The sequence below is a fragment of the Triticum urartu genome, chromosome 3A (genome assembly GCF_056163025.1).
Source record: "Triticum urartu cultivar PI428250 chromosome 3A, HENAU_Tu73, whole genome shotgun sequence".
Taxonomy (NCBI): domain Eukaryota; kingdom Viridiplantae; phylum Streptophyta; class Magnoliopsida; order Poales; family Poaceae; genus Triticum; species Triticum urartu.
Window position 1 is genome coordinate 612,508,855 of NC_141875.1, and position 24,585 is coordinate 612,533,439.

Genomic DNA, 24,585 nt, shown 5'->3' on the forward strand with positions numbered 1-24,585 from the left:
GCGAGCGATCGTACGGGACCATCATCAACTTCTGCTACCGAGTAAACTCAAAGATTGGGCCGCGAGCGTGTCAGCAATCCAGGACGCGGACATCAGACAAGAATTCTTTCGCATCCAGTCGGAGTTTGCGGAAATCATCCATCAAGATGTCCTTCGTACCTCGGGGCAGTTCTACCTCAGAAATCAACCGTCCAACAGTGACATCGACACAATGCTACAAATGCAGGCTGACAACGACCGTTATTTCATGACTCCCACGATAGACGGCGGCTTCATCCACGCTCCGGTCCCTTGAGTCGAGTCGAAAGCAGTGATGCTGTGTCTAGTTCTGAAACATCGATTCGGCTCATGTTGTAATTAAACTTTAATGAACTTGTAGTATGTATCTTTGGTTTCGAGAGTCGTTCAACTTAGATGTAATCGATGCTATTAATGTCTTGCTTTTCTCTTCCGATCGTTCTGTTGCATACTTATATATTGCTTATGTATTGTCTGTGAATTGGTACTAACATTTCGTTTGGCTACTGCATAGCGATGCCGTCGTATGTCGTGTACAAGGGTAAGGTTCCCGGAGTCTACGACGACTGGGAGGAGTGTCGGAGACAGGTTCACCGATTCAGCGGTAATAGTTACAAAGGGTACACCAATAGGGCCGAGGCCGAATCTAGATACGCCCGCTATCTAGCGGGAGAGGGGAGGGAGCGCTAGAGGAATCGGATGAAGACGAGTTTCATCGTGATGATGCTCATCGTGATGACCGCAGCTCTCTTCTATGTGATGGTAGTTTAGATGATCGATATCGACTTGTAATGTGAAGACAAACTCGCTACTCGCGGTCTCGAGACTTGTAATATAATGTTCTATCTTTGTTCGGTCTTTTCAATTCGGAGACTAATATGATGAATTGTATTCGGAGACTAATATGATGAATTGTATTCAGAGACTAATCTTCTATTGTATTCGATGAATCTGTTGTTGATGTGTGCTGTCTATATTTTGTCCAATTATACATTTTGTAACCTGTGCAAAAAACAGAAAATAAAAAAATAAAAAAACCCTAATATTCATACTAATGGTGCATCACATCACAGTGCGCCATTAGTATGCCAAAGGATACTAATGGAGCATCATTAAACAGTGCGCCATTAGTATGCCGAAGTTACTAATGGCGCATCTTGTTGTTGTGCGCCATTAGTATGCCAAAGCACCTGGGTATACATGGCCCCCTGGGAGGCATACTAATGGCGCACTGTTGTATATACTAATGGCGCATCTGAGGTGCGCCATTAGTATACCAGATACTAATGGCGCACCTGTGGTGCGCCATTAGTAAAATATACTAATGGCGTGGCACTAATGGCGCACCACTAATGCGCCATTAATGGCCAAATTAGGTGCGCCATTAGTAGGCCTTTTCCTAGTAGTTAAAGCACTGTCGCCGTCGCTTATTATAACACCGACGTTCTTAATTTCCTTTTCTACAAAAAAAATTGCCAACAAGTGCGTGGCCAGTCTGACGTCAGACAGGACCGACGGCACTGTCCAACAGGGCAGCGTCGAACAACGGGTAGCATAACTAATCAAAGACGCTCGACTGCAAGTGCGCCGCCGGGTATATAAGCTGGTCGTCGCGCGCTCCGTCGGGCAAGGTGGGACTAAAACTTAGCTATCGCAGCCACCGTGCCTGCAGCGACGCGCGTGACCGCGTGGGCCGGCCCAATATCATTGTTTCCGCCCACGGCGTGACGACGGCCCAAGTAGCACGCGACGCGACGACGGCCCAAGTTCCACGCGGGGCGACTTGGGATGTTTAGTCCCACCTCGGCCGATGGAGCGCGCGGCGACCGGCTTATATACCCGGCGGCACATAGGCTATCGAACTCCTTTCGTTGCCTTGTACTGTTGCCGCCGTCCGACTCTACCCTGTGGGACAGTGCCGCCGGCCGACGCTGCCACTATGGGACAGTGCCGCCGGCGCACTTGTCGGGTGTTTTTTTAAATGACGGCGTTCTAAGCGACGACGACTGTGCAATGCAGAAAATATACAGTAAACAGCGACGATAGTACTATGCAAAAATGAGCACGTCAAAATAAACAACAGCGACTTGCACAAAATTAACATTAAAAATTAACACATCAAAATAAACAAAGTAAAACTCCTTCTTGCATTACATAGTCTGTCATCAAAACAAAGTAGTCTGACATCAACGAAGTAAAATAAGTTCATATAACATATTATAACAATTATTAAAGATCAAATGTATAGAACATTAAAAAACTGTCTTCAATGAAAGGGTGGAACGATCTTCCATAGCCATCCATAATAAAACTGTCTTCAATCAAAGGGTGAACCAATCTTCCATACTCCACAAGTTAAGCAAAGTTCCTACATAACAATAAGATATGTGTTAATTCACAATGAACAAATAAATTCGGTTTGAACAATAACATATACAATAACATAAGAAAATCATACTTAGGATTTTGAGGGCACGTGGACTTATAATGACCCGTAACACCGCACAGTCCACATTGACGTTTGCTTTTCTCATCAAAAGCTTTTGGTCGCCCATTTTTAGTGACATCAAGACCATCCTTACCGCGGCCTTTAACATTCTGTTTTGGTGCGCCTTTGGTGTTAACTTTTGCGGGATCACAAACAAGACCATGATCTTGATTAGGCTCGAATGCATCGTCGTTCACAAACTATACCTCCGCACCAGGCTCATCCTCCTCAGTGTAATCATTATCTATTATGTCCCTCAGAGCCGCCTTCAACTTGTCGAATAAAAATGGTTTATGGCATGCTTTATGAGTTGCTTCAGTAGATAAGATAGTCAACTCGCTGTACCTAGCTCTGTTCCCTGCACCTGCCCATCCCCATGCAAACAGATCGCTAGTGCGCTTCACGGGAAGTCCACCCCTTGCAACTTGGCTCAACCTCCGCAGTACTAAACACTTAGGTATCTCACGTAAGCGTAGCTGAATCAGAACGTGAAGAATATGTTTGCAAGGAAGTCCTTTGCGATACATGCTTCTGCAACTGCACTTCACAGTTTCTTCTAAGTTACCTAGGGTGTAGTCCACAGTGAATCTGATATCTCTATTTTCCTTCCATGTCAGTATGAACCTGTGAGTGTCTGCTCCTCTCAGTCTCTCAAGGACCTCTAGCTCCCATGCCTTCTTCGTATCTTCCTGCAAGATATAAAAGTTTGCTGCAGTGAACTCACGGGCAGCTGATTTCTCAATATCTTTACACTCATCCAATACTGGTACTGGAACTGTCTGTGAGTTTGTGTAATCGTCATGCGCCTCATTCTCACGGAGACGAACTATGCAGTTCTCATAGTGCACAATCATATCAACAATAGTCATACCGGAGTCTAGATGCAAGTGAAGGCATGAATTCAGACTCTCACTTCGCTGGTTACTTCGCATACCTAAGAAAAACCCACCTGACAGATATGATGCAGCCCAAAGCCTTTTCTTCTTGTACATCCTACGTAACCATGTCTTTGTTTTCTCCGACTGCCATTTGGCGGTAGACGCTTCCCATCTCTCCTCAAATACCTTTTTTGAAGTGGCATAATAAAGTAGAGACCTGAACTCCTTTAGAGACTTATGATGAAGGTGTTTCTGCATGTTCTTCTCAATATGCCACGAGCAAAGACGATGCCAAACCTCGAAAAGTACCTTTCTTATGGCCTTAATCATAGCTGCATCTCCATCAGTAATTACTGACCTGGGCCTCTTATGACAGTGAGCCCTCAAAAACGTCTGAAGCAGCCAGACATATGTATCTTCCGTCTCGTCAGACACAAGAGCACAACCGAATACCGTGGTGCAACGGTGGTTGTTCAGACCGACAAAAGGTATAAATGGCATGCCATACCTATTCATCCTTTATGTGCTGTCGAAGACCGTCACATCACCGTAGTCAACATAGTCTCGACGTGATTGAGAATCACACCAGAATATGTTTTTCAGCCTTCCTTCATCATCGACGGTGTGCTCAAAGAAGAAATCTGGATCTCTCTCTTTTCTGGTCATCATGATCCCAATGGCAGTGTCTGCATCACCTTGTGTAAGCAACTTCATTTTTTCTCTATAACACATGTTATAAAGCTTCTTCCTCCCAAAACCAGCCTTTGCATATGACCCGGAGCGTGCAACGAGTTGATCATAAATCATATGTTTCCTGATTCCAGCACCTGCCATGGTTAAGATCTCAGCCTTCTGATATTTTTTTATCTGATTGTGAGACCGAAGAAACGTGACTTCATCCGGTCTAGCTAGAACGTGACTGTGATCATCATTGAAACTGTTGACATACCAAACGTCACGCTCTTTATCAAGTTTCAAAGTTATATGCGCATCGCAGAAGCAACGAGTCTCCCCTCTCAGCCTGCGGGTCCTGCCTTCCATTGTACAACGTTTTGCCCGTCGTTTCCCAGCTCTCGCACACACATACTTTCTCAAGCGCTTAGTTGCCTCAGGACCTTTCGAATATTTCAGTGAGTCCTTTCTTACGCTGAAACCACGCTCGTACGCATACTGATTATAGAAATTGTAAGCATCTCCTAGTGACTTGAACGTCTTCCTCATGACCTTCCAATGCATGTCCAATGATTCTTGCTGATATTCATCAAATCCAATGTCAAAATTAAACAGATCATCACTAACATGCTCATCATTCCCGCTTGTACCATCTACATCTCCCTGTAAATTAATGCATTAAACCATTTATGTCAGTCAGTTATAATTTTAAAATGTACTGTAGTGATGTAAGTTTCAAAACTTACTTTGCTGGAGCTGTCATCATGAGATGCATCAACGTGCGATTTGTCACTTTCATCGTCCACAATATTCCTCACAAAGTCCCTGTCCTCGTCCATCTGCGCGCATTGCAAAAAAAAACATGTAAGCGCTCATATGGTTATTATGTCATTTCTTCTCTGATTTTATTAATAACATACCCGGAGTGCACTTTCAGCAAATGAATCATCTATATCCATATCATCATCATCATCGCCATGTCGCTGCATCATGCAAAAAAATTTTAAATTTCCGTGCGGTCTATCATATTTGCCCCCTCATATTTATTGTTTTATCAACATTGATCACACTTACATTGCCACTATAAGATTCATCCAAACTCATGTAGTTCTCCTCACGAGGTTCATCCATATTCCGTGACGAGGTTTCATTGTCCTCGCCGTAATCATCGCCATCATAATCTCCCTCCTCCTCTAACTATATATAGTTAAAAAAATTGTACGATGAATCAAACGCCGTGTAACATCATCCCTAAAACAACTATCTTATCAAGCACAACAATGTCTCAAACCAACCTCTTGCATGACGGCGAGGATTTCAGCCGGATCCATTTCCTCCGATGACGAACGTGATGACGGCGTGACGTTGCTGGCCGGCGGAGGCAGGTGTCGACGGCGTGAGGACGATGGCTGGTCATAGTAGGCGTAGTGCGCGGAGGGAGGCGGAGACGTAGATCGCGGGTGGGCGGCCATCTGGGCGACGGGAATGGAATGCGGCGGCGGGAACGCGCGCCGGCAGCGGTAAAGGCGCTGGGGCACGCGCGGCGGCCTGTTTGGGCCGCGACTCGGGCGACGGCGACTTCGTGCAGATGGGGGCCAACGTGGAGACGGCATGGATGCGTTAGGGTTCAGGGTTTCGACGGCGGGCGTCGGCGGCTACCGTGTCTTTTTTTTCCTCCAACAACTGTCGACGCCAACGTCGAGACGTGAGGGCGTACGGCGACGGGTACGGGTACGCGGGTGGGCGGGCGTACAGCGACGAGTGCGGCATACGCGGGCGGGCGTATGACGTCGCGCGCAACGTACGGTGTCGGGTGGGTATTCCTGTTGGGGAACGTAGTAATTTCAAAAAAATTCCTACGCACACGCAAGATCATGTGATGCATAGCAACGAGGGGAGAGTGTGATCTACGTACCTTGTAGATCGACAACGGAAGCGTTTGGTTGATGTAGTCGTACGTCTCCACGGCCCGACCAATCAAGCACCGAAACTACGGCACCTCCGAGTTCTAGCACACGTTCAGCTCGATGCGATCCCCGGACTCCAATCCAGCAAAGTGTCGGGGAAGAGTTCCGTCAGCACGATGGCGTGGTGACGATCTTGATGTACTACTGTCGCAGGGCTTCGCCTAAGCACCGCTACAATATTATCGAGGACTATGGTGGCAGGGGGCGCCGCACACAGCTAAGAATAAGATCACGTAGATCAACTTGTGTCTATGGGGTGCCCCTTGCCTCAGTATATAAAGGACGGAGGAGGAGAAGGCCGGCCAAGGCAATTGGTGCGGCCAGGATGTGGAGTCCTACTAGGACTCCAAGTCCTAGTAGGAGTCCACCAAGAGGGGAGGAAGGGAGAAGGAAGTGGAGGAGAAGGAAAGGTGGCCGGCCCCCTTTTCCCTAGTCCAATTCGGACTAGAGGGGAGGGGGGGCGCAGCAGCCCCTTGGCCCTTTCTCCTCTTCCCACTAAAGCCCATCAAGGCCCATTGCTTCTCCCGTAACTACCCGGTACTCCGAAAAATACCCGAATCACTCGGAACCTTTCCGATGTCCGAATATAGTCGTCCAATATATCGATCTTTACGTCTCGACCATTTCGAGACTCCTCGTCATGTCCCCGATCTCATCCGGGACTCCGAACTCCTTCGGTACATCAAAACTCATAAACTCATAATATAACTGTCATCGAAACCTTAAGCGTGCGGACCCTACGGTTCGAGAACAATGTAGACATGACCGAGACACGTCTCCGGTCAATAACCAATAGCGGGACCTGGATGCCCATATTGGCTCCTACATATTCTACGCAGATCTTTATCGGTCAGACCGCATAACAACATACGTTGTTCCCTTTGTCATCGGTATGTTACTTGCCCGAGATTCGATCGTCAGTATCTTAATACCTATTTCAATCTCGTTACCGGCAAGTCTCTTTACTCATTCCGTAATACATCATCTCACAACTAACTCATTAGTTGCAATGCTTGCAAGGCTTATGTGATGTGCATTACCGAGAGGGCCCAGAGATACCTCTCCCACAATCGGAGTGACAAATCCTAATCTCGAAATACGCCAACCCAACATGTATCTTTGGAGACACCTGTAGAGCTCCTTTATAATCACCCAGTTACGTTGTGACGTTTGGTAGCACACAAAGTGTTCCTCCGGCAAACGGGAGTTGCATAATCTCATAGTCATAGGAACATGTATAAGTCATGAAGAAAGCAATAGCAACATACTAAACGATCGGGTGCTAAGCTAATGGAATGGGTCATGTCAATCACATCATTCTCCTAATGATGTGATCCTGTTAATCAAATAACAACTCTTTTGTTTATGGTTAGGAAACATAACCATCTTCGATTAACGAGCTAGTCAAGTAGAGGCATACTAGTGACACTTTGTTTGTCTATGTATTCACACAAGTATTATGTTTCCGGTTAATACAATTCTAGCATGAATAATAAACATTTATCATGATATAAGAAAATAAATAATAACTTTATTATTGCCTCTAGGGCATATTTCCTTCGGTCTCCCACTTGCACTAGAGTCAATAATCTAGTTCACATCGCCATGTGATTTAACAGCAATAGTTCACATCACCATGTGATTAACACCCACGGTTCACATCGATATGTGATCAACACCCAAAGGGTTTACTAGAGTCAGTAATCTAGTTCACATCGCTATGTGACTAACACCCAAAGAGTACTAAGGTGTGATCATGTTTTGCTTGTGAGATAATTTTAGTCAACGGGTCTGTCACATTCAGATCCGTAAGTATTTTGCGAATTTCTATGTCAAAAATGCTCTGCACGGAGCTACTCTAGCTTATTGCTCCCACTTTCAATATGTATCTAGATCGAGACTTAGAGTCATCCAGATCTGTGTCAAAACTTGCATCGACGTAACTTTTTCCGACGAACCTTTTTGTCACCTCCATAATTGAGAAATATTTCCTTATTCCACTAAGGATATTTTTGACCGCTGTCCAGTGATCTACTCTTAGATCACTATTGTACTCCCTTGCTTAACACAGTGTAGGGTATACAATAGATCTGGTACACAGCATGGCATACTTTATAGAACCTATGGCTGAGGCATAGGGAATGACTTTCATTCTATTTCTATCTTCTGCCGTGGTCGGTCTTTGAGTCTTACTCAATTTCACACCTTGCAACACAGGCAAGAACTCTTTCTTTGACTGTTCCATTTTGAACTACTTCAAAATCTTGTCAAGGTATGTACTCATTGAAAAACTTATCAAGCGTCTTGATCTATCTCTATAGATCTTGATGCTCAATATGTAAGCAGCTTCACCGAGGTCTTTCTTTGAAAAACTCCTTTCTAATATTCCTTTATGCTTTCCAGAAAATTATACATTATTTCCGATCAACAATATGTTGTTCACATATACTTATCAGAAATTTGTAGTGCTCCCACTCACTTTCTTGTAAATACAGGCTTCACCGTAAGTCTGTATAAAACTATATGATTTGATCAACTTAGCAAAGCGTATATTCCAACTCCGAGATGCTTGCACCAGTCCATAGATGGATCGTTGGAGCTTGCATATTTTGTTAACACCTTTAGGATTGACAAAACCTTCTGGTTGCATCATATACAACTCTTCTTTAAGAAATCCATTAAGGAATGCAGTTTTGTTTATCCATTTGCCAGATTTCATAAAATGCGGCAATTGCTAACATGATTCGGACAGACTTAAGCATATATACGAGTGAGAAAATCTCATCGTAGTCAACACCTTGAACTTGTCGAAAGCCTTTTGCGACAATTCTAGCTTTGTAGATAGTAACACTACTATCAGCGTCCGTCTTCCTCTTGAAGATCCATTTATTTTCTATGGCTTGCCGATCATCGGGCAAATCCATCAAAGTCCATACTTTGTTCTCATACATGGATCCTATCTCAGATTTTATGGCCTCAAACCATTTCGCGGAATCTGGGCTCATCATCGCTTCCTCATAGTTCGCAAGTTCGTTATGGTCTAGTAACATGACTTCCAGAACAGGATTACTGTACCACTCTGGTGCGGATCTCACTATGGCTTACCTACGAGATTCGGTAGTAACTTGATCTGAAGTTACATGATCATCATCATTAGCTTCCTCACTAATTGGTGTAGTAGTCACAGGAACAGATTTCTGTGATGAACTACTTTCCAATAAGGGAGCAGGTACAGTTACCTCATCAAGTTCTACTTTCCTCCCACTCACTTTTTTCGAGAGAAACTCCTTCTCTAGAAAGGATCCATTCTTAGCAACAAATGTCTTGCCTTCGGATCTGTGATAGAAGGTGTACCCAACAGTCTCCTTTGGGTATCCTATGAAGACATATTTCTCCGATTTGGGTTTGAGCTTGTCAGGATGAAACTTTTTTCATATAAGCATCACAATCCCAAACTTTAAAAAACGACAACTTTGGTTTCTTGCCAAACCACAGTTCAGATTGTGTCATCTCAACGGACTTAGATGGTGCCCTTTTAAACGTGAATGCAGCTGTCTTTAATGCATAACCCCAAAACGATAGTGGTAGATCGAAAAGAGACATCATAGATCGCACCATATCTAGTAAAGTACGGTTATAATGTTCAGACACACCATTATGCTGTGGTGTTCCGGGTGGCGTGAGTAGTAAAACTATTTCACATTGTTTTAACTGAAGGCCAAACTCGTAACTCAAATATTTTACCTCTGCGATCATATCATAGAAACTTTTATTTTTCTTGTTACGATGATTCTCCACTTCACTCTGAAATTCTTTGAACTTTTCAAATATTTCAGACTTGTGTTTCATTAAGTAGATATACCCATATCTGCTCAAATCATTTGTGAAGGTCAGAAAATAATGATACCCGCCGCGAGCCTTAACACTCATCGGATCTCATACATCAGTATGTATTATTTCCAATAAGTCAGTTGCTCGCTCCATAGTTCCGGAGAACGGCGTTTTAGTCATCTTGCCCATGAGGCATGGTTCACAAGCATCAACTGATTCATAATCAAGTGATTCCAAAAACCCATTAGCATGGAGTTTCTTCATGCGCTTTACACCAATATGACCTAAACGGCAGTGCCACAAATAAGTTGCACTATCATTATTAACTTTGCATCTTTTGGTTTCAATATTATGTGTATCACTATGATCGAGATCCAACGAACTATTTTCATTGGGTGTGTAACCATATAAGGTTTTATTCATGTAAACAGAACAAAAAATTATTCTCTTACTTAAATGAATAACCGTATTACAATAAACATGATCAAATCATATTCATGCTCAACGCAAACACCAAATAACACTTATTCAGGTTCAACACTAATCCCGAAAGTATAGGGAGTGTGCGATGATGATCATATCAATCTTGGAACCACTTCCAACACACATCGTCACTTCACCCTCAACTAGTCTTTATTCTGCAACTCCCGTTTTGAGTTACTAATCTTAGCAACTGAACTAGTATCAAATACCGAGGGGTTGCTATAAACACTAGTAAAGTACACATCAATAACATGTATATCAAATATACTTATGTTCACTTTGCCATCCTTCTTATCTGCCAATCACTTGGGGTAGTTCCGCTTTCAGTGACCAGTCCCTTTGCAGTAGAAGCACTTAGTCTCAGGCTTAGGATCAGACTTGGGTTTCTTCACTTGAGCAGCAACTTGCTTGCTGTTCTTCTTGAAGTTCCCCTTCTTCCCTCTGCCCTTTTCTTGAAACTAGTGGTCTTGTCTACCATCAACACTTGATGTTTTTCTCGATTTCTACCTTCGTCAATTTCTGCATTACGAAGAGCTTGGGAATCATTTCCGTTATCCCTTACATATCATAGTTCATCACGAAGTTCTACTAACTTGGTGATGGTGACTAGAGAATTCTGTCAATCACTATCTTATCTGGAAGTTTAACTCCCACTTGATTCAAGCGATTGTAGTACTCAGACAATCTGGGCACATGCTCACTAGTTGAGCGATTCTCCTCCATCTTTTAGCTATAGAACTTGTTGGAGACTTCATATCTCTCAACTCGGGTATTTGCTTGAAATATTAACTTCAACTCCTGGAACATCTCATATGTTTCATGACGTTCAAAACGTCTTTGAAGTCCCGATTCTAAGCCATTAAGCATGGTGCACTAAACTATCAAGTAGTCATCATATTGAGCTAGCCAAACGTTCATAACGTCTGCATCTGCTCCTGCAATAGGTCCATCACCTAGCGGTGCATCAAGGACATAATTCTTCTGTGCAGCAATGAGGATAAACCTCAGATCACGGATCCAATCCGCATCATCGCTACTAACATCTTTCAACACAATTTTTCTCTAGGAACATATCAAAATAAACACATGGAAGCAACAACGCGAGCTATTGATCTACAACATAATTTGCAAAATACTACCAGGACTAAGTTTCATGATAAATTTAAGTTTAATTAATCATATTACTTAAGAACTCCCACTTAGATAGACATCCCTCTAATCCTCTAAGTGATTACGTGATCCAAATCAACTAAACCATGTCCGATCATCACGTGAGATGGAGTAGTTTCATTGGTGAACATCGTTATGTTGATCATATCTGCTATATGATTCACGCTCGACCTTTCGGTCTCCGTGTTCCGAGGCCATATCTGTATATGCTTGGCTCGTCAAGTATAACCTGAGTATTCCGCGTGTGCAACTGTTTTGCACCCGTTGTATTTGAACGTAGAGCCTATCACACCCGATCATCACGTGGTGTCTCAGCACGAAGAACTTTCGCAACGGTGCATACTCAGGGAGAACACTTCTTGATAATTAGTGAGAGATCATCTTAAAATGCTACCGTCAAACTAAGCAAAATAAGATGTATAAAAGATAAACATCATATGCAATCAAAATATGTGACATGATATGGCCATCATCATCTTGCGCCTTTGATCTCCATCTCCAAAGTACTGTCATGATCTCTATCGTCACCGGCATGACACCATGATCTCCATCATCTTGATCTATATCAATGTGTCGTCACACGGTCGTCTCGCCAACTATTGCTCTTGCAACTATTGCTATCGCATAGCGATAAAGTAAAGCAATTATTTAGCGCTTGCATCTTATGCAATAAAGAGACAACCATAAGGCTTTTGCCAGTTGCCGATAACTTTAACAAAACATGATCATCTCATACAACAACTTATATCTCATCACGTTTTGACCATATCACATCATAACATGCCCTGCAAAAACAAGTTAGACGTCCTCTACTTTGTTGTTGCAAGTTTTACGTGGCTGCTACGGGCTTAAGCAAGAACCAATCTTACCTACGCATCAAAACCACAACGATAGTTTGTCAAGTTGGTGCTGTTTTAACCTTCGCAAGGACCGGACGTAGCCACACTCGGTTCAACTAAAGTTGGAGAAACTGTCACCCGCTAGCCACCTTTGTGCAAAGCACGTCGGGAGAACCGGTCTCGCGTAAGCGTACGCGTAATGTCGGTCCGGGCCGCTTCGTCCAACAATACCGCCGAACCAAAGTATGACATGCTGGTAAGCAGTATGACTTATATCGCCCACAACTCACTTGTGTTCTACTCGTGCATATAACATCAAACCATAAAAACCTAGGCTCGGATGCCACTGTTGGGGAACGTAGTAATTTCAAAAAATTTCCTACGCACACGCAAGATCATGTGATGCATAGCAACGAGGGGAGAGTGTGATCTACGTACCTTGTAGATCGACAACGGAAGCGTTTGGTTGATGTAGTCGTACGTCTCCACGGCCCGACCGATCAAGCACCGAAACTACGGCACCTCCGAGTTCTAGCACACGTTCAGCTCGATGACGATCCCCGGACTCCGATCTAGCAAAGTGTCGGGGAAGAGTTCCGTCAGCACGACGGCGTGGTGACGATCTTGATGTACTACTGTCGCAGGGCTTCGCCTAAGCACCGCTACAATATTATCGAGGACTATGGTGGCAGGGGGCGCCGCACACGGCTAATAATAAGATCACGTGGATCAACTTGTGTCTATGGGGTGCCCCTTGCCTCAGTATATAAAGGATGGAGGAGGAGGAGGCCGGCCAAGGCAATCTCATAGTCATAGGAACATGTATAAGTCATAAAGAAAGCAATAGCAACATACTAAACGATCGGGTGCTAAGCTAATGGAATGGGTCATGTCAATCACATCATTCTCCTAATGATGTGATCCCGTTAATCAAATAACAATTCTTTTGTTTATGGTTAGGAAACATAACCATCTTCGATTAACGAGCTAGTCAAGTAGAGGCATACTAGTGACACTTTGTTTGTCTATGTATTCACACAAGTATTATGTTTCCGGTTAATACAATTCTAGCATGAATAATAAACATTTATCATGATATAAGAAAATAAATAATAACTTTATTATTGCCTCTAGGGCATATTTCCTTCAATTCCTATACCTAATGTGAAATTACCATACTACCCACTATACGTTTTAGGGGGGTTTGTACCGAAGCACTCCCCTTTTTGCTTACTCTGAAGAGTGAAGAGAACAACTTGTTTCTCCTCCACGTAAAAAAAAGAAGAAGAAAAGAGCAGAGCATACAAGATTCTCCTGCTCTGCCAAGAAGTTGTACTGGCGTCCCACATGGACGTGACGATGAGACTTGGTGGTACCCCTTGTGGCCCAGTGATTTGCTTTTTCATCCTCTTTGACTAGTAGCGCTACACAGAGTTTGCACTTGGCCTGCATATACGACCTTTTTCTTTGAGAGAGCGTAGGATTTATTGATTAATCAACAATATTACAAGAGTTTCTCGGATACAACCCAAAACACAATGGAAAAACACTAACACCAACCCAGTCGTTCTGCATCAAACATCTTTGCTGTATGTGTAGGAAATCACGCCCAGAAAAGACAGAGCAGATGAGACATACGAATGTTAGAAGCATCTCTAGCCGATTCCTAATAATTTAGAGGAGTAAACCGCCAAATGGCATGTAGGACACTTTATATTTGCCCCTCTAGAAAAGATGTGGTTCTTAACAAATCCCCTAAACTTAATTCACTATTTTTTTGCTAAATATTCCTAGTTTTAATTTACATACTACATTTCAACTACATATTTGCGCACATATTAAATCCAAAATAATAATTAAGGTTCACACAATTCATGAATATTATAAATTGAGAGTTTACAAAAAAAATCAAATCCAAACACACGAAAGGGTTCAAATGAAGTGAAGAGTATGATAAAAGCACAACTATGAAGTGTATAAAGTTGCCAATGATGCTCAACAAGATCATCTTGGAGCTGGGTATGAACTTCTCGGTTTTCGATGCTTCTATGCAGCGTGAGGAATCTTTGTATCATGTATGCTTCGTGCTCCGGCTCAACAGGATCCCCAATGAAGATGTACTAAAAGTTATCCGGCATGACTCATTCATCTTCAATGGTCATGTTACAGAAAATGATGCAACATCTCATTATTTGCCATAGGACCTTGGGGGTTTCAATGCTCAATAGGGCCACAAATGATGCCAAATCGCTTCTGAACCATACTGAAAGCTCTTCAACATCCTTCCTTTTGGACTCTTGACACATTGCAAAGTGAAACCTCTTGTTACCTTTAGGATGCAGGGTTGTCTTCATAAATGTGGCTCCATCTGCAAGGTAGTAACCTATCGTGTACTCACGACCATTGACAACATAGTTGCAAGAAATAGCATCTCCGAAAACAAGCCTAGCAAACTGTGGTGATCTGAATAGCCAAATCATGTCGTTAGAAGAGCCAGACAATCCAAAGAATGAAGGCCAAATACATAGATCCTCCGATACAAATGTCTCAAGAATGATTGTTGGATCTTTGAAGTGGTCTTTGTACTCATCTTTTCATCCCGTAGGATAATACTTCCATGTCCAGTGCATGCAATCAATTGATCCAAGCATCCCAAACCATCCTCGTTCCTTACTCAATCCCAACAGCCTCTCGGTTTCTTCATTGGTGGGTGCCCTCAAGTACTCCAACCCAAAGATCTCAATCACATCTTTTGTGTATCTTCAAATGGCCTCCAAGATTGTATCTTCTCCGACGCGGACATAATTGTCAACGACATCGGCCAAACACCCATAGGCAAGCACTCGAACATCAGCGATACACTTCATCAAAGAGCTCACACTTATCTCTTCGGCTGCACTCCTCCCGAGTTTGAACCAATCATCGTGCTTCTCCCGCAGCTTTTCAATGGCGAGAAAAGACTTGTGTGCATCCGAAATCGCTGACGTAAATACTTCTACAGATAGATTGCACTGGGGTTGAAGTAACCTCTCATAATCTTGGCATGACCCTCCACTCTATCTAGATTGGTGTGTATACGATCGAATTGTGATCCTCTTTTCGGCTGCCAAAAAAATTCATTAAAGAACATGCCAATGGCCATTTTCAAGTCGTCATCGTCTTCCTCCTCCTCTGACAATGAAGAGTCCTCGAAGATCATCTCCCTCAACCCCTTCATCTACACTAGAAATGACTCGGTTCAGTTCAATTGCCAAGACAAAAGACGACATGAAATAGCACAAAAAAACTCACCTAGGTAGATCACCGAACACGATGGCAGAGGTGTCACAGCTGGCCGGTGACGTTGAGCCGTTGCCAAGCTACTAGTGGTCGACAGGGCTTCGTGATGGCCGACAGTGGATGAAGAGGCTCGGAGGAAGATGATCTGGTGCGTGCTTCCGACGACGAGATCGATGCGGTGGTGTTGGCCATAGAACTCGACTCCGGTGACGACAGTGACCGGCGACTTTCTCAAAGTGGGGCAAGCGGGCGGCAAAGAGGGTGTCGACGGAGGCATTGGGTGGTCGTTGGAAGCTACGCCAACGATGACGCAACACAGGGTGGGGAGGTCGCATGCGCATGAGAAGAGGCCAACATTACTCCACAAATGGGCGACCGAGTATATTTGAGAGTCAGTGCGTCTTCTGGTAAAAATTACCCTCTAACAATGATAGGGGTTCGGTTAGATGCGGTTTAAAGAAGAATCTCGAATTTATCATGCTCTAACATCTTTTAAGGAGTCGGTTAGACATGTTCTAAGCTAGGCAAGGAGCACACTGACACGGCCTCAAATATGCCACGAATGCGATGCGCTTTCATGTCCCTCGAGTTAGGAGTAATATACCGAAACATGCAGAACGTACCTCAACACATGACCATGGTTTACAAATTGGGATAAATAGAGTGTCAAGTTTGGCCCAGACAGAGAGCAGACCAAGCCCTGCTTACCCATGGATCACACAGTCACACAGAACATACAAAACGGTTCAATTGCCGGCCTATCATGTCTCCTCATGGTTGTTCCCGAATTTAGCCAACCACGCCATCTCAGTCCCCGAGCTATGTATGGAACTAGCTTGCATATCCTAACAGATGAAAACATGCCAGATGCACCTGAAAATAGTGGGGTTCAGCTGTCCATGGCCCTAAGAGCATCTACAACGGGGCACCTCAAACCTCTCTCAAACATCCGGACGGATGATTCGGTCAATGACGGCCAAAAAAAGGCGACCCAGACAGGCGCCTCAAACGCCTGGGCTGACCGTTACTCCTTATATTCAGCCCAAATTTGAGACATATATGGGGCGGCCCAGACGTGATCGGGCGCACCCGCCACGTCACGCTGACGTTGGAGTTCCATAGAAAAACACCCGGAAACCCGACGGTCCGACGGCCGTCTCCTCCGACGGGGTGTAAACGCCGTGTGGCGCCACCCTGGCTCGCCGCTTGAGAGCCGAAGTCCGGCTATTTAAGCCGGACGGTGTCCCCTAGCCCTAGCCGCATCTACTTTCTCTCTCTCTGTGCCGCCAGCCCGAGCTCATCCACCTTTCTACCTCTCCGCCTCACTCTTCCCTCGACGTCCGGCTCCGCCATGGCCCGACAGAAGAAGACCACTTAGGCTATGCTAACGTTGGAGTGCCGCCTCTAGATGCTAGAGGAGATCCGAGCGAGGCGCGACGCCCGCATAGCAGTCCTTCGGACTCGGAGGAGAAGGAGGGGAGGAAGAGGACGGGGAGCAGCAACCGGTTCCCATGGAGGTGTCGGATCCGGAGAAGGATGACACGGAGGAGCCGGCGCCGGCGCTTCACCATGGAGGACGCCATGCCGGAGTTCGCGGTCGTCCAAGCGACGCGGACGGCGAAGCAGCAGGCCATTCTGGAGTCAATCCAAGATGAGGCCTATGTCGAGGTCAACAGACAGTTCATCCAGCAAGAACGGGTGGTGAGCGACACGCTATTCGCCGAACTGGACACGAAGGAGGCGGAGGCGACGCGAAGGAGCCGGAGTTGCCCGTATACCTGGAGCCTGACACGGAGATCATGGACATCTCCAACGACGACAAGTAGTATAGTTGATCTACTTAGTAGGGTTTTTTTTTTGCATGCTTTGTATGGTTTTAAGGATTGAACGATGAGATATCCAGATATAGAGAGAGAAATTTAAGAGCTGCCCGGTCACTATCCACAGACACGCCCAAGGTCAGATTTGTTGTTTGTAGATGCTTTAACAGGGTATAGCAGCAGCATCGGATCATGGGTTTCATCACTTACTCTCAGGCAGGGAAGCCATAATAACACTAAAAACATTCAGAGAAACAGAATGTCCCCGTGAAAAATCGGCGTGGCACATGTCGGAATCATCCGCAAGGAGTACCGAGATTTCAGAGACAACATTTGATTATGTCAAAGCTAACAACTGACAGCAACATGAGTTTCAAGTGCACATTCATGGCATAGTCGTTGTAGCCAAGATTACACTTGACTCATGATACATGTCAATGTCATGCTCACTTACTTGGTTCCAGATGCAAGTTAGTTTAAGAGGGTGCTTGGATACATTTTAGTCCCATGACTAAAAGTAGTGAGACTAAAACTTGTTAGCCTCACCCATGTTTGGATCCAAATACTAAAGAGACTAAAATCAAGTTATTGAGCATTTATTATCCTTCAAACCCTTCAATCCAGACTCGCATATGTTAAAGGAGAGGAATTAAATGAGGAGAGAGAAGTCTAATACATATTTTAGTAGGTTTTCTATGACTAAAAAATTTTAGCCTCAAGACTAGTCCTAGCCTTTCTTTAGTCAGGGGTGCTTGGAACTTTAGCCTTTAAAAAAGACTATTTTTAGTCAGACTAAAAATAGTCCCTTGGTTCCAAGCACCCTCTAAGTGTCCAAGCTAGGAATGTTGGGTTGACTTCTACTCACGTGAGGTTCCATGCCGTCAATACACAACTAATACTACTCCACATGAGGTTTTTTGCTTCGCTTTGCAGATGTAAGTAACTAATAGAAATGCTCCCGATTCAGCAGGAGCTTGAAAAATGCAATTCATCAGCAATTCACGCCGGCGACGAAGCAATATTAGATGCCTGACTTGTCAACCTTTCTTACAGTATATAAATTGACCCAAGAAAAAGGTTTCGAAACCTCAATTTTGAGAGGCCAAGAATGCTAGCCGCTCAGCGATACAAACTTAAGACCTGCAAAAATTCAGATGAAGAATGCAATTGCCACGACACAGTTCGCCACGCCGAAAATCCTATAGAAGCATGCGGAGTACAGAGCCACTTCCCTAGTCGCACATTCTGGTCAGTCTTCATCATCGGCGGATGCCATCGCCGGCACCTTCTCCGGCATAGGCACTGGGTAGTTCCGCGAGAAGCAGGCGTCGCAGAGCTCGTCCGCCTCGTCGCCGTAGATGCTGTGGAGCTTGTCCAGCGAAAGGAAGCCGAGCGAGTCGCAGCCGATCATCTCGCGCACGCCCTCGACGTCCAGCCGGTTGGATATCAGCTCCTTCTCGTCCGGCGTGTCGATGCCGTAGTGGCATCGGCCCACCACCGGCGGGCTGGAGATGCGCATGTGCACCTCGCGGGCCCCGGCGTCGCGGAGCAGGCGCACGATCTTGCTCGACGTGGTGCCGCGCACGATCGAGTCGTCGACCACGACCACGCTCTTGCCCGTGATGACGCCGCGCACGGGCGCGAGCTTGAGCTTCACGGCGAGGTCGCGGATCGCCTGCGTCGGCTGGATGAAGCTGCGGCCGGTGTAATGCGACCGGATGAGCCCCTGCTGGAACTCGAGCCCCGAGGCCTGCGCGAAGCCGAGCGCCGCGTAGAAGCCAGAGTCCGGCACGGGGATGACCACGTCGGCGGTCGGGGCGGGGGACTCCTCGGCCAGCGCGCGGCCGTAGGCGGTGCGCCGCTCGTGGACGGCGTGCCCGAACACGATGGAGTTGGGCAGCGCGAAGTAAATGTGCTCGAACACGCACGACTTGCGCGGGCGGTGCGGGACGAGGCAGGCCGAGGACACGGACATGTCCCGGCGGTCCACGACGATCACCTCCCCGGGCTCCACCTCCCGCTCGTACACGGCGTCGATGAGGTCGAGCGCGCAGGTCTCCGACGCGAACACGACGGCGCCGTTGGGGCGGCGGCCCATGACCAGCGGGCGGAAGCCGAAGGGGTCGCGCACGGCGAAGAGCTTGTCGGCCGTGAGGAAGAGCAGCGAGTAGGCGCCCTGGAGGCGCTCGCAGGCGTCGCAGATGCGGGCAAGCAGCGGGCGCGAGAGCGACGTGGCGATGAGGTGGAGGATGACCTCCGTGTCCGACGAGTTGTTGAAGATGGAGCCCTGCGCCTCCAGCTTGTGGCGCAGCGGCAGGTAGTTCACCAGGTTGCCGTTGTGCGCCACGGCGAGCTGCCCGAACCGGTACCCGGCGAGGAACGGCTGCACGTTGCACAGCTGGGCCTGGCCGCCGGAGGTGGAGTAGCGGACGTGGCCGATGGCGGCCTGCCCGGGGAGGCTCCCGAGGTGCGCCGGGTCCCTGAACACGTCGCTGACGAGCCCCAGCCCCGTCACGGACTTGAGCTTGCCGTCGTCCCCGGCGGCGCAGATGCCGGCGCCCTCCTCCCCGCGATGCTGCAGCTTCTGCAGGCCGAGATAGCAGAGCGACGACGCCTCCGGGTCGCCCACGACGCCGAACACGCCGCACTCCTCGCGGGGGTGGTCGTCGCCGCCGTCGTCCTCCTCCTCGCCGAAGTTGAAGGGCGTGACCTTGTCGAGCAGGGCCTGGGCCGGCGGGGCGCGGGCGGCGCGGTGGCGCAGCGCGAGGAGCGAGGGGCTGGGGCCGGCGTGGCACCTGAGCTGTCGATGGACGGTGGACGGCGCGGGGGGCGCGCGGAGGGGACGGGAGGAGGGTGTGGCGGTGGTGGCGGCGGCGGCGGCGGCGGCGGCCATCCCTGGAGCGCGGCGGGATTGGGAGGGTGAGGGCTCTCGAGGATGCCCTCCCGAAGGCGCGTGAACGGACAGGATTTAAAGGGGTCGCCGCCAGGCGTGTGGAGGCCGTATGCCCTACGCACGAGTGATTCCACGATATTTGACTCCTATCGTCATTTTCTACTCTGGATTTTGGGTAAAATGAAAGGACAGAATCTCTGTCTGTTTGATTTGCTGTTTTCTTTCAGTTTTTTTTTCTCTCGATCCAATATTTGGTTTTTCTTCAAATTCACGAGTAGAGATATATGTGGTCACGCAAATTCTGTTTCTCTTTTAAATTCATGGTATGGCAACTATATATGCCTCCCTCCGAGATTCCAATTCCAATATGAACTACGTACGGAGCAAAAATATGTCTATATAGCAAACCAACATGTGGCTGGATGATTAGAGGGACTGTGATATCCCAGCCCATCAGGTTCAAGTCCCGGTGCTCGCATTTATTCCTGAATTTATTTCAGGATTTCCGGCGATGCGCATTTAGTGGGAGAAGACGTTCCCGTCGACGACAAGGTGCCTACAATGATTTCGTAAATTTCAGGATGATATGCCGGCTCAGTCTTGCGAAGGTGCTCATAGAATGTGCGGGTATGCGTTCATAAGTATGAGGATAAACGGTTGTGTCTGTACTGTGGTAAAAAAAATGTCTATATGTATGCAAATGTAGTTCATATTATAATATAGAAAAAAGACTTATATTCAGAAACCGAGAGACATAACATTTCTACGTTTTCTTTGGATGCAACTAGAAGCAAACTACGGAATAGAATCATTTGCTCCCAAGTCTTGGCTGGATAAGCGCCTAATCTTGTGTCTTCTTTGGAGGGATATAAATTTTGTCTTAAGTGCTATTTGTGGGCAAGAATTAATACTATTCCAATTAATCTTCTGTATTCGAGGAGCGGTCCTGCGACCACTTATGACGGTTCATGAAAGCGCGGAATTTCCTTCCTAGTGCGCCATGCCTTTCGATCAGCCGCCAAGCTAGAAGATGAGGCTGAAGCCGTCTTTTGACTACGTTGACGCCTCTTTCATCAAGCAGATCTCGACCGTCAATTCAATTCTTCCCTGGCTAGCTGCTTTGCGCGGGCTCGAGAAGGCAGGCCCACTGGGCGCTGACACTGGGGCCCACCCCTGAGCCGGCCAGACCGCTAGCCGGTCAAGTGGTGGTGTGGGTCGTCATATGGTCCAGCCCTTTCACGTTTACAGGCATGCGGCCCCACAGGTTTACAGGCAGCGGATATGTATGTCAAACCGGATGCGGGCCACACGGCCCACGTAGACGTCGATCTTCCTCCTCCCTTTTGGAACGTTGGTGTTTGTAGGATAGAGTCGCCACGGGATGGCTTTCGTCGTGGAGCAGGTGAGCCCCTCCGTCCAAGTTTATCCTTGCCTTCAGAACTCGGGCCTCCTTCTCGATTGGCCGGGAAAAACTCGCGGCGCATATCGAACACGAGTCGCCGTCGAATCTGAAGGTTCGCCTGATCGCCTCATCCGGATAGAGAGCTCCACGCCGTACGAAACCGGCGCTAGAACGGACGACGGTCGCTCGACACACAGGTCGTCCTGGAATCGTCCCGGCGGGACGAGGGTGAGGCGCTGCGTTGCGTGATTCCGTCGCCGTCTCACGGCACGAGAACACGAGACGGGCGCGCGGCCGGAACCGGAACAGGTGGTGGGACGCGCTAGAGTCCAGCGGGCATCGGCGAGCGACGGAATCTCTCGGAACTCTCGCCGCCACCCGTTCCCTCGACTCGAGTGGTGCTCGCCCCAGCCGGCGCCTCGTCCGTTCACGGCTCATCCGCCGCTTCCTTCGCCACCGCGCCGGGCGGCATGCTACGGGAAACCGCAAGCTGCAACTGGCGGAAACAATCGTCCATCGGCGTGGCAACTGGCAAGGGCCCGCACCAGGATGCTTCGTCCTGTGTGGTCGCCCGTGCAGCGCTGCGTTGGTCGGAAGAGTCCGTGGTGCTGTCCCGTGTGCTCGTGTCTCGTCGGCGTACGTCTGACTGGATTTTTTTTTTTTGATGAGATCAGATGTGCGACGAGGAATCCCGTGTTGGCCTGCGAGAATTGGCTGGCCCGAGGGCCCGAGAGTCCTGTGCATTAAAAATTTGGGGCCGAGTCCAGGTCTCACCTTCAGCGAGAGAGCGGTAGTGGGATGGCCCAGTTACGATGCGGTTTCATCACAACGATGTCATGCACGTGCTTTTTTTCTATCCTAATTTTGTTAATGTCTTGAAAATACTAAATTTATATATACTGAGAAAATAATTTATTTATTTATTTGAAGTGTTGCTCTCACATTTAAAAAATGTTGATGCAGTGTAAAAAATTGTCGCCCCAATTTTTAGAAAATATTTGTACCATTCAGAAATAAATGCTTGTGACATCTTTAAAATGGTCACGCGTTTCAAAAAAATGTATGCAACATTTTAAATAATGATATAAAATGTAAAAAATAATCATGTAGATTTTAAAAATTGCACAACGTTTCAAACAGAAGTTTATGTTATTTTTTTAAATATATCGCATAGTTTAAATAAAATGTTTGTACAATTCAGAAAAATGTTTCAACATGTATTTAAAAAATTTAACACGTATTTTAAAAAATGTTCAAAATATGTATTTGAATAAATATTAATCATGTATTTACAAAAATGTTAAACACATATAAAAATGTTTTAGATGTATACAAAATATGCACAACGTGTATGAAAATAGATAGACATCACTACATATATTTGAAAAAAAATGGTTATAATGTATTTACCAAATTTTACACATGTATAAAAAAGCTCTATAAAAATGTTCCTAGTGTATACGAAAAATGTACAGTATATATAAAAAATTAGACATGTGTTTGAAAAAAAGAGGAGAAAACAAGAAAACCCGAAGAAACCCCAATGAAAAACCCAATGAAACCCCAAATTAAACCAATGCAAAACAGTGAAAATATAAGAAAAAACAATGAAAAAACTCGCCAACGGCCATGTCGCGTTGTAGGCGAGACCTAATACGATTCACAACGGGGTGTTGAGTTTTGTAATTGTTTAGAAAACATAGGATAGACTAGGAGTTGTTCTACCTTGTTTTGTACTCCAAAATGATCATGCACCTTTAATATATACGTCCACGAGACTCAAGCAATATATCTTTGATTCCATCAATTCCTCTATTCGTCTTGCCTGTTTCAGGCTAACCGATCCAAACCCTAAACGTCGCCGTCGCTTTCGCTCCGCGCCGCTCTCGGGGCGGTCAGTTTCCATGATCAGCGCCAGGGTCGTGCCTCCCATAATTAGTGTTTGTCTGCCAGTCGTGTTGACCGGCTGTCCTAGAGAGTCTTTTTTCCAATCCATTAATGTGGGTTTTCTCTCTCACTGGTCGTCTTGATCGTGTTTTTTTTCAATCTAAGATTTGTTTGCGTCGCCTCCCGCCGCTTCGACCTTCGCGCCTCCACTCCAACTTTGATGTCACAACCGGAACTTAAGTTCCGATTGTTGATGTTTTATTCGAATTCGAAAGGGCCAGACCTATATATATTATAAAGAAAGTAATCCAGCTGGAATCAATCAATCAGAAGCTCCCTTTTCGTCTGCGGCCGACGCGCATCATGGTCCAAGTGCACTTTGCTACCGCCACTCTCTCCTCGATCCACTTCATCTTCATTGCATGCCCAGTCTAATCAACTGTATACGTGCCTTCATCCGCGTCGCGCGATCAACCTGATTTGTGCGGGCCTTCGTCAGTTTTGTGAAGATCCTCCCCAAGTATGCGCGTCTCTCCATCGATCGAGCAGCGGGTTGCCACTGCGTCGCCCCGTCGGGCCGCAGCGCCGCCGCCCCGTGGTTCTTCCCGCTGCTGCATCGGCTTGAACGTTGCCGCAGCGTCGCCCCCCTCAGGCCGTAGTGTCGTGACACACGGTTTACAACGCTGCCCCGAGGCCGCCCCTGCGGTAGAACCGACCCTCATGACGTCATTGTGTCGCCTCTTCTTTTCATAGCGCCGCGACACGCGGTCAACGCCACCGCTCTAAGGTCTTCCCTGTCGCCGCCCCGACTCGCGTGCTGCTGTTCCATTACCCCTTCGGGCCGTAGTGCCGTGGCACACAATCCACTCCGCCGTCTCCGCACGTTGACTTATACATGGTATGTGATACGTCTCCAACGTATCTATAATTTTTGATTGTTCCATGCTGTTATATTTAT

At 46.6% G+C, this 24,585-nt stretch overlaps 2 protein-coding genes and 1 pseudogene across 2 annotated transcripts; all 3 read right to left on the reverse strand.

Annotated features, from left to right (window-relative positions):
- Window positions 1–2,339: 2,339 nt before the first annotated feature.
- LOC125519108 (uncharacterized) lies at window positions 2,340–5,187 on the reverse strand. The gene is made up of 6 exons (XM_087516956.1): window positions 5,131–5,187; window positions 4,977–5,039; window positions 4,803–4,895; window positions 4,684–4,719; window positions 2,477–2,642; window positions 2,340–2,386 (listed from the first exon to the last, which is right to left on the reverse strand). The coding sequence occupies exons 1-6, from the start codon at window positions 5,185–5,187 to the stop codon at window positions 2,340–2,342; spliced, it is 462 nt and encodes a 153-aa protein (XP_087373082.1).
- LOC147980797 (protein FAR1-RELATED SEQUENCE 5-like) lies at window positions 2,707–4,425 on the reverse strand (annotated as a pseudogene).
- Window positions 5,188–18,443: 13,256 nt separating the features above from the next.
- Window positions 18,444–20,440, reverse strand: LOC125545412 (amidophosphoribosyltransferase, chloroplastic-like). Its single transcript, XM_048709337.2, has one exon. The coding sequence runs from the start codon at window positions 20,336–20,338 to the stop codon at window positions 18,695–18,697; it is 1,644 nt and encodes a 547-aa protein (XP_048565294.2). The 5' UTR covers window positions 20,339–20,440; the 3' UTR covers window positions 18,444–18,694.
- Between the last annotated feature and the right edge of the window lie 4,145 nt (window positions 20,441–24,585).

Coding starts and splice junctions, on each gene's coding strand:
- LOC125519108 (XM_087516956.1), bottom strand. CDS start 5,187: ATGGATGAACCTCGTGAGGAGAACTACATGAGTTTGGATGAATCTTAT. Junction 4,896..4,976: donor TTGCTGAAAGTGCACTCCGG/GTATGTTATTAA, acceptor CAATGCGCGCAG/ATGGACGAGGACAGGGACTT. Junction 4,720..4,802: donor ATGATGACAGCTCCAGCAAA/GTAAGTTTTGAA, acceptor ATTAATTTACAG/GGAGATGTAGATGGTACAAG.
- LOC125545412 (XM_048709337.2), bottom strand. CDS start 20,338: ATGGCCGCCGCCGCCGCCGCCGCCGCCACCACCGCCACACCCTCCTCC.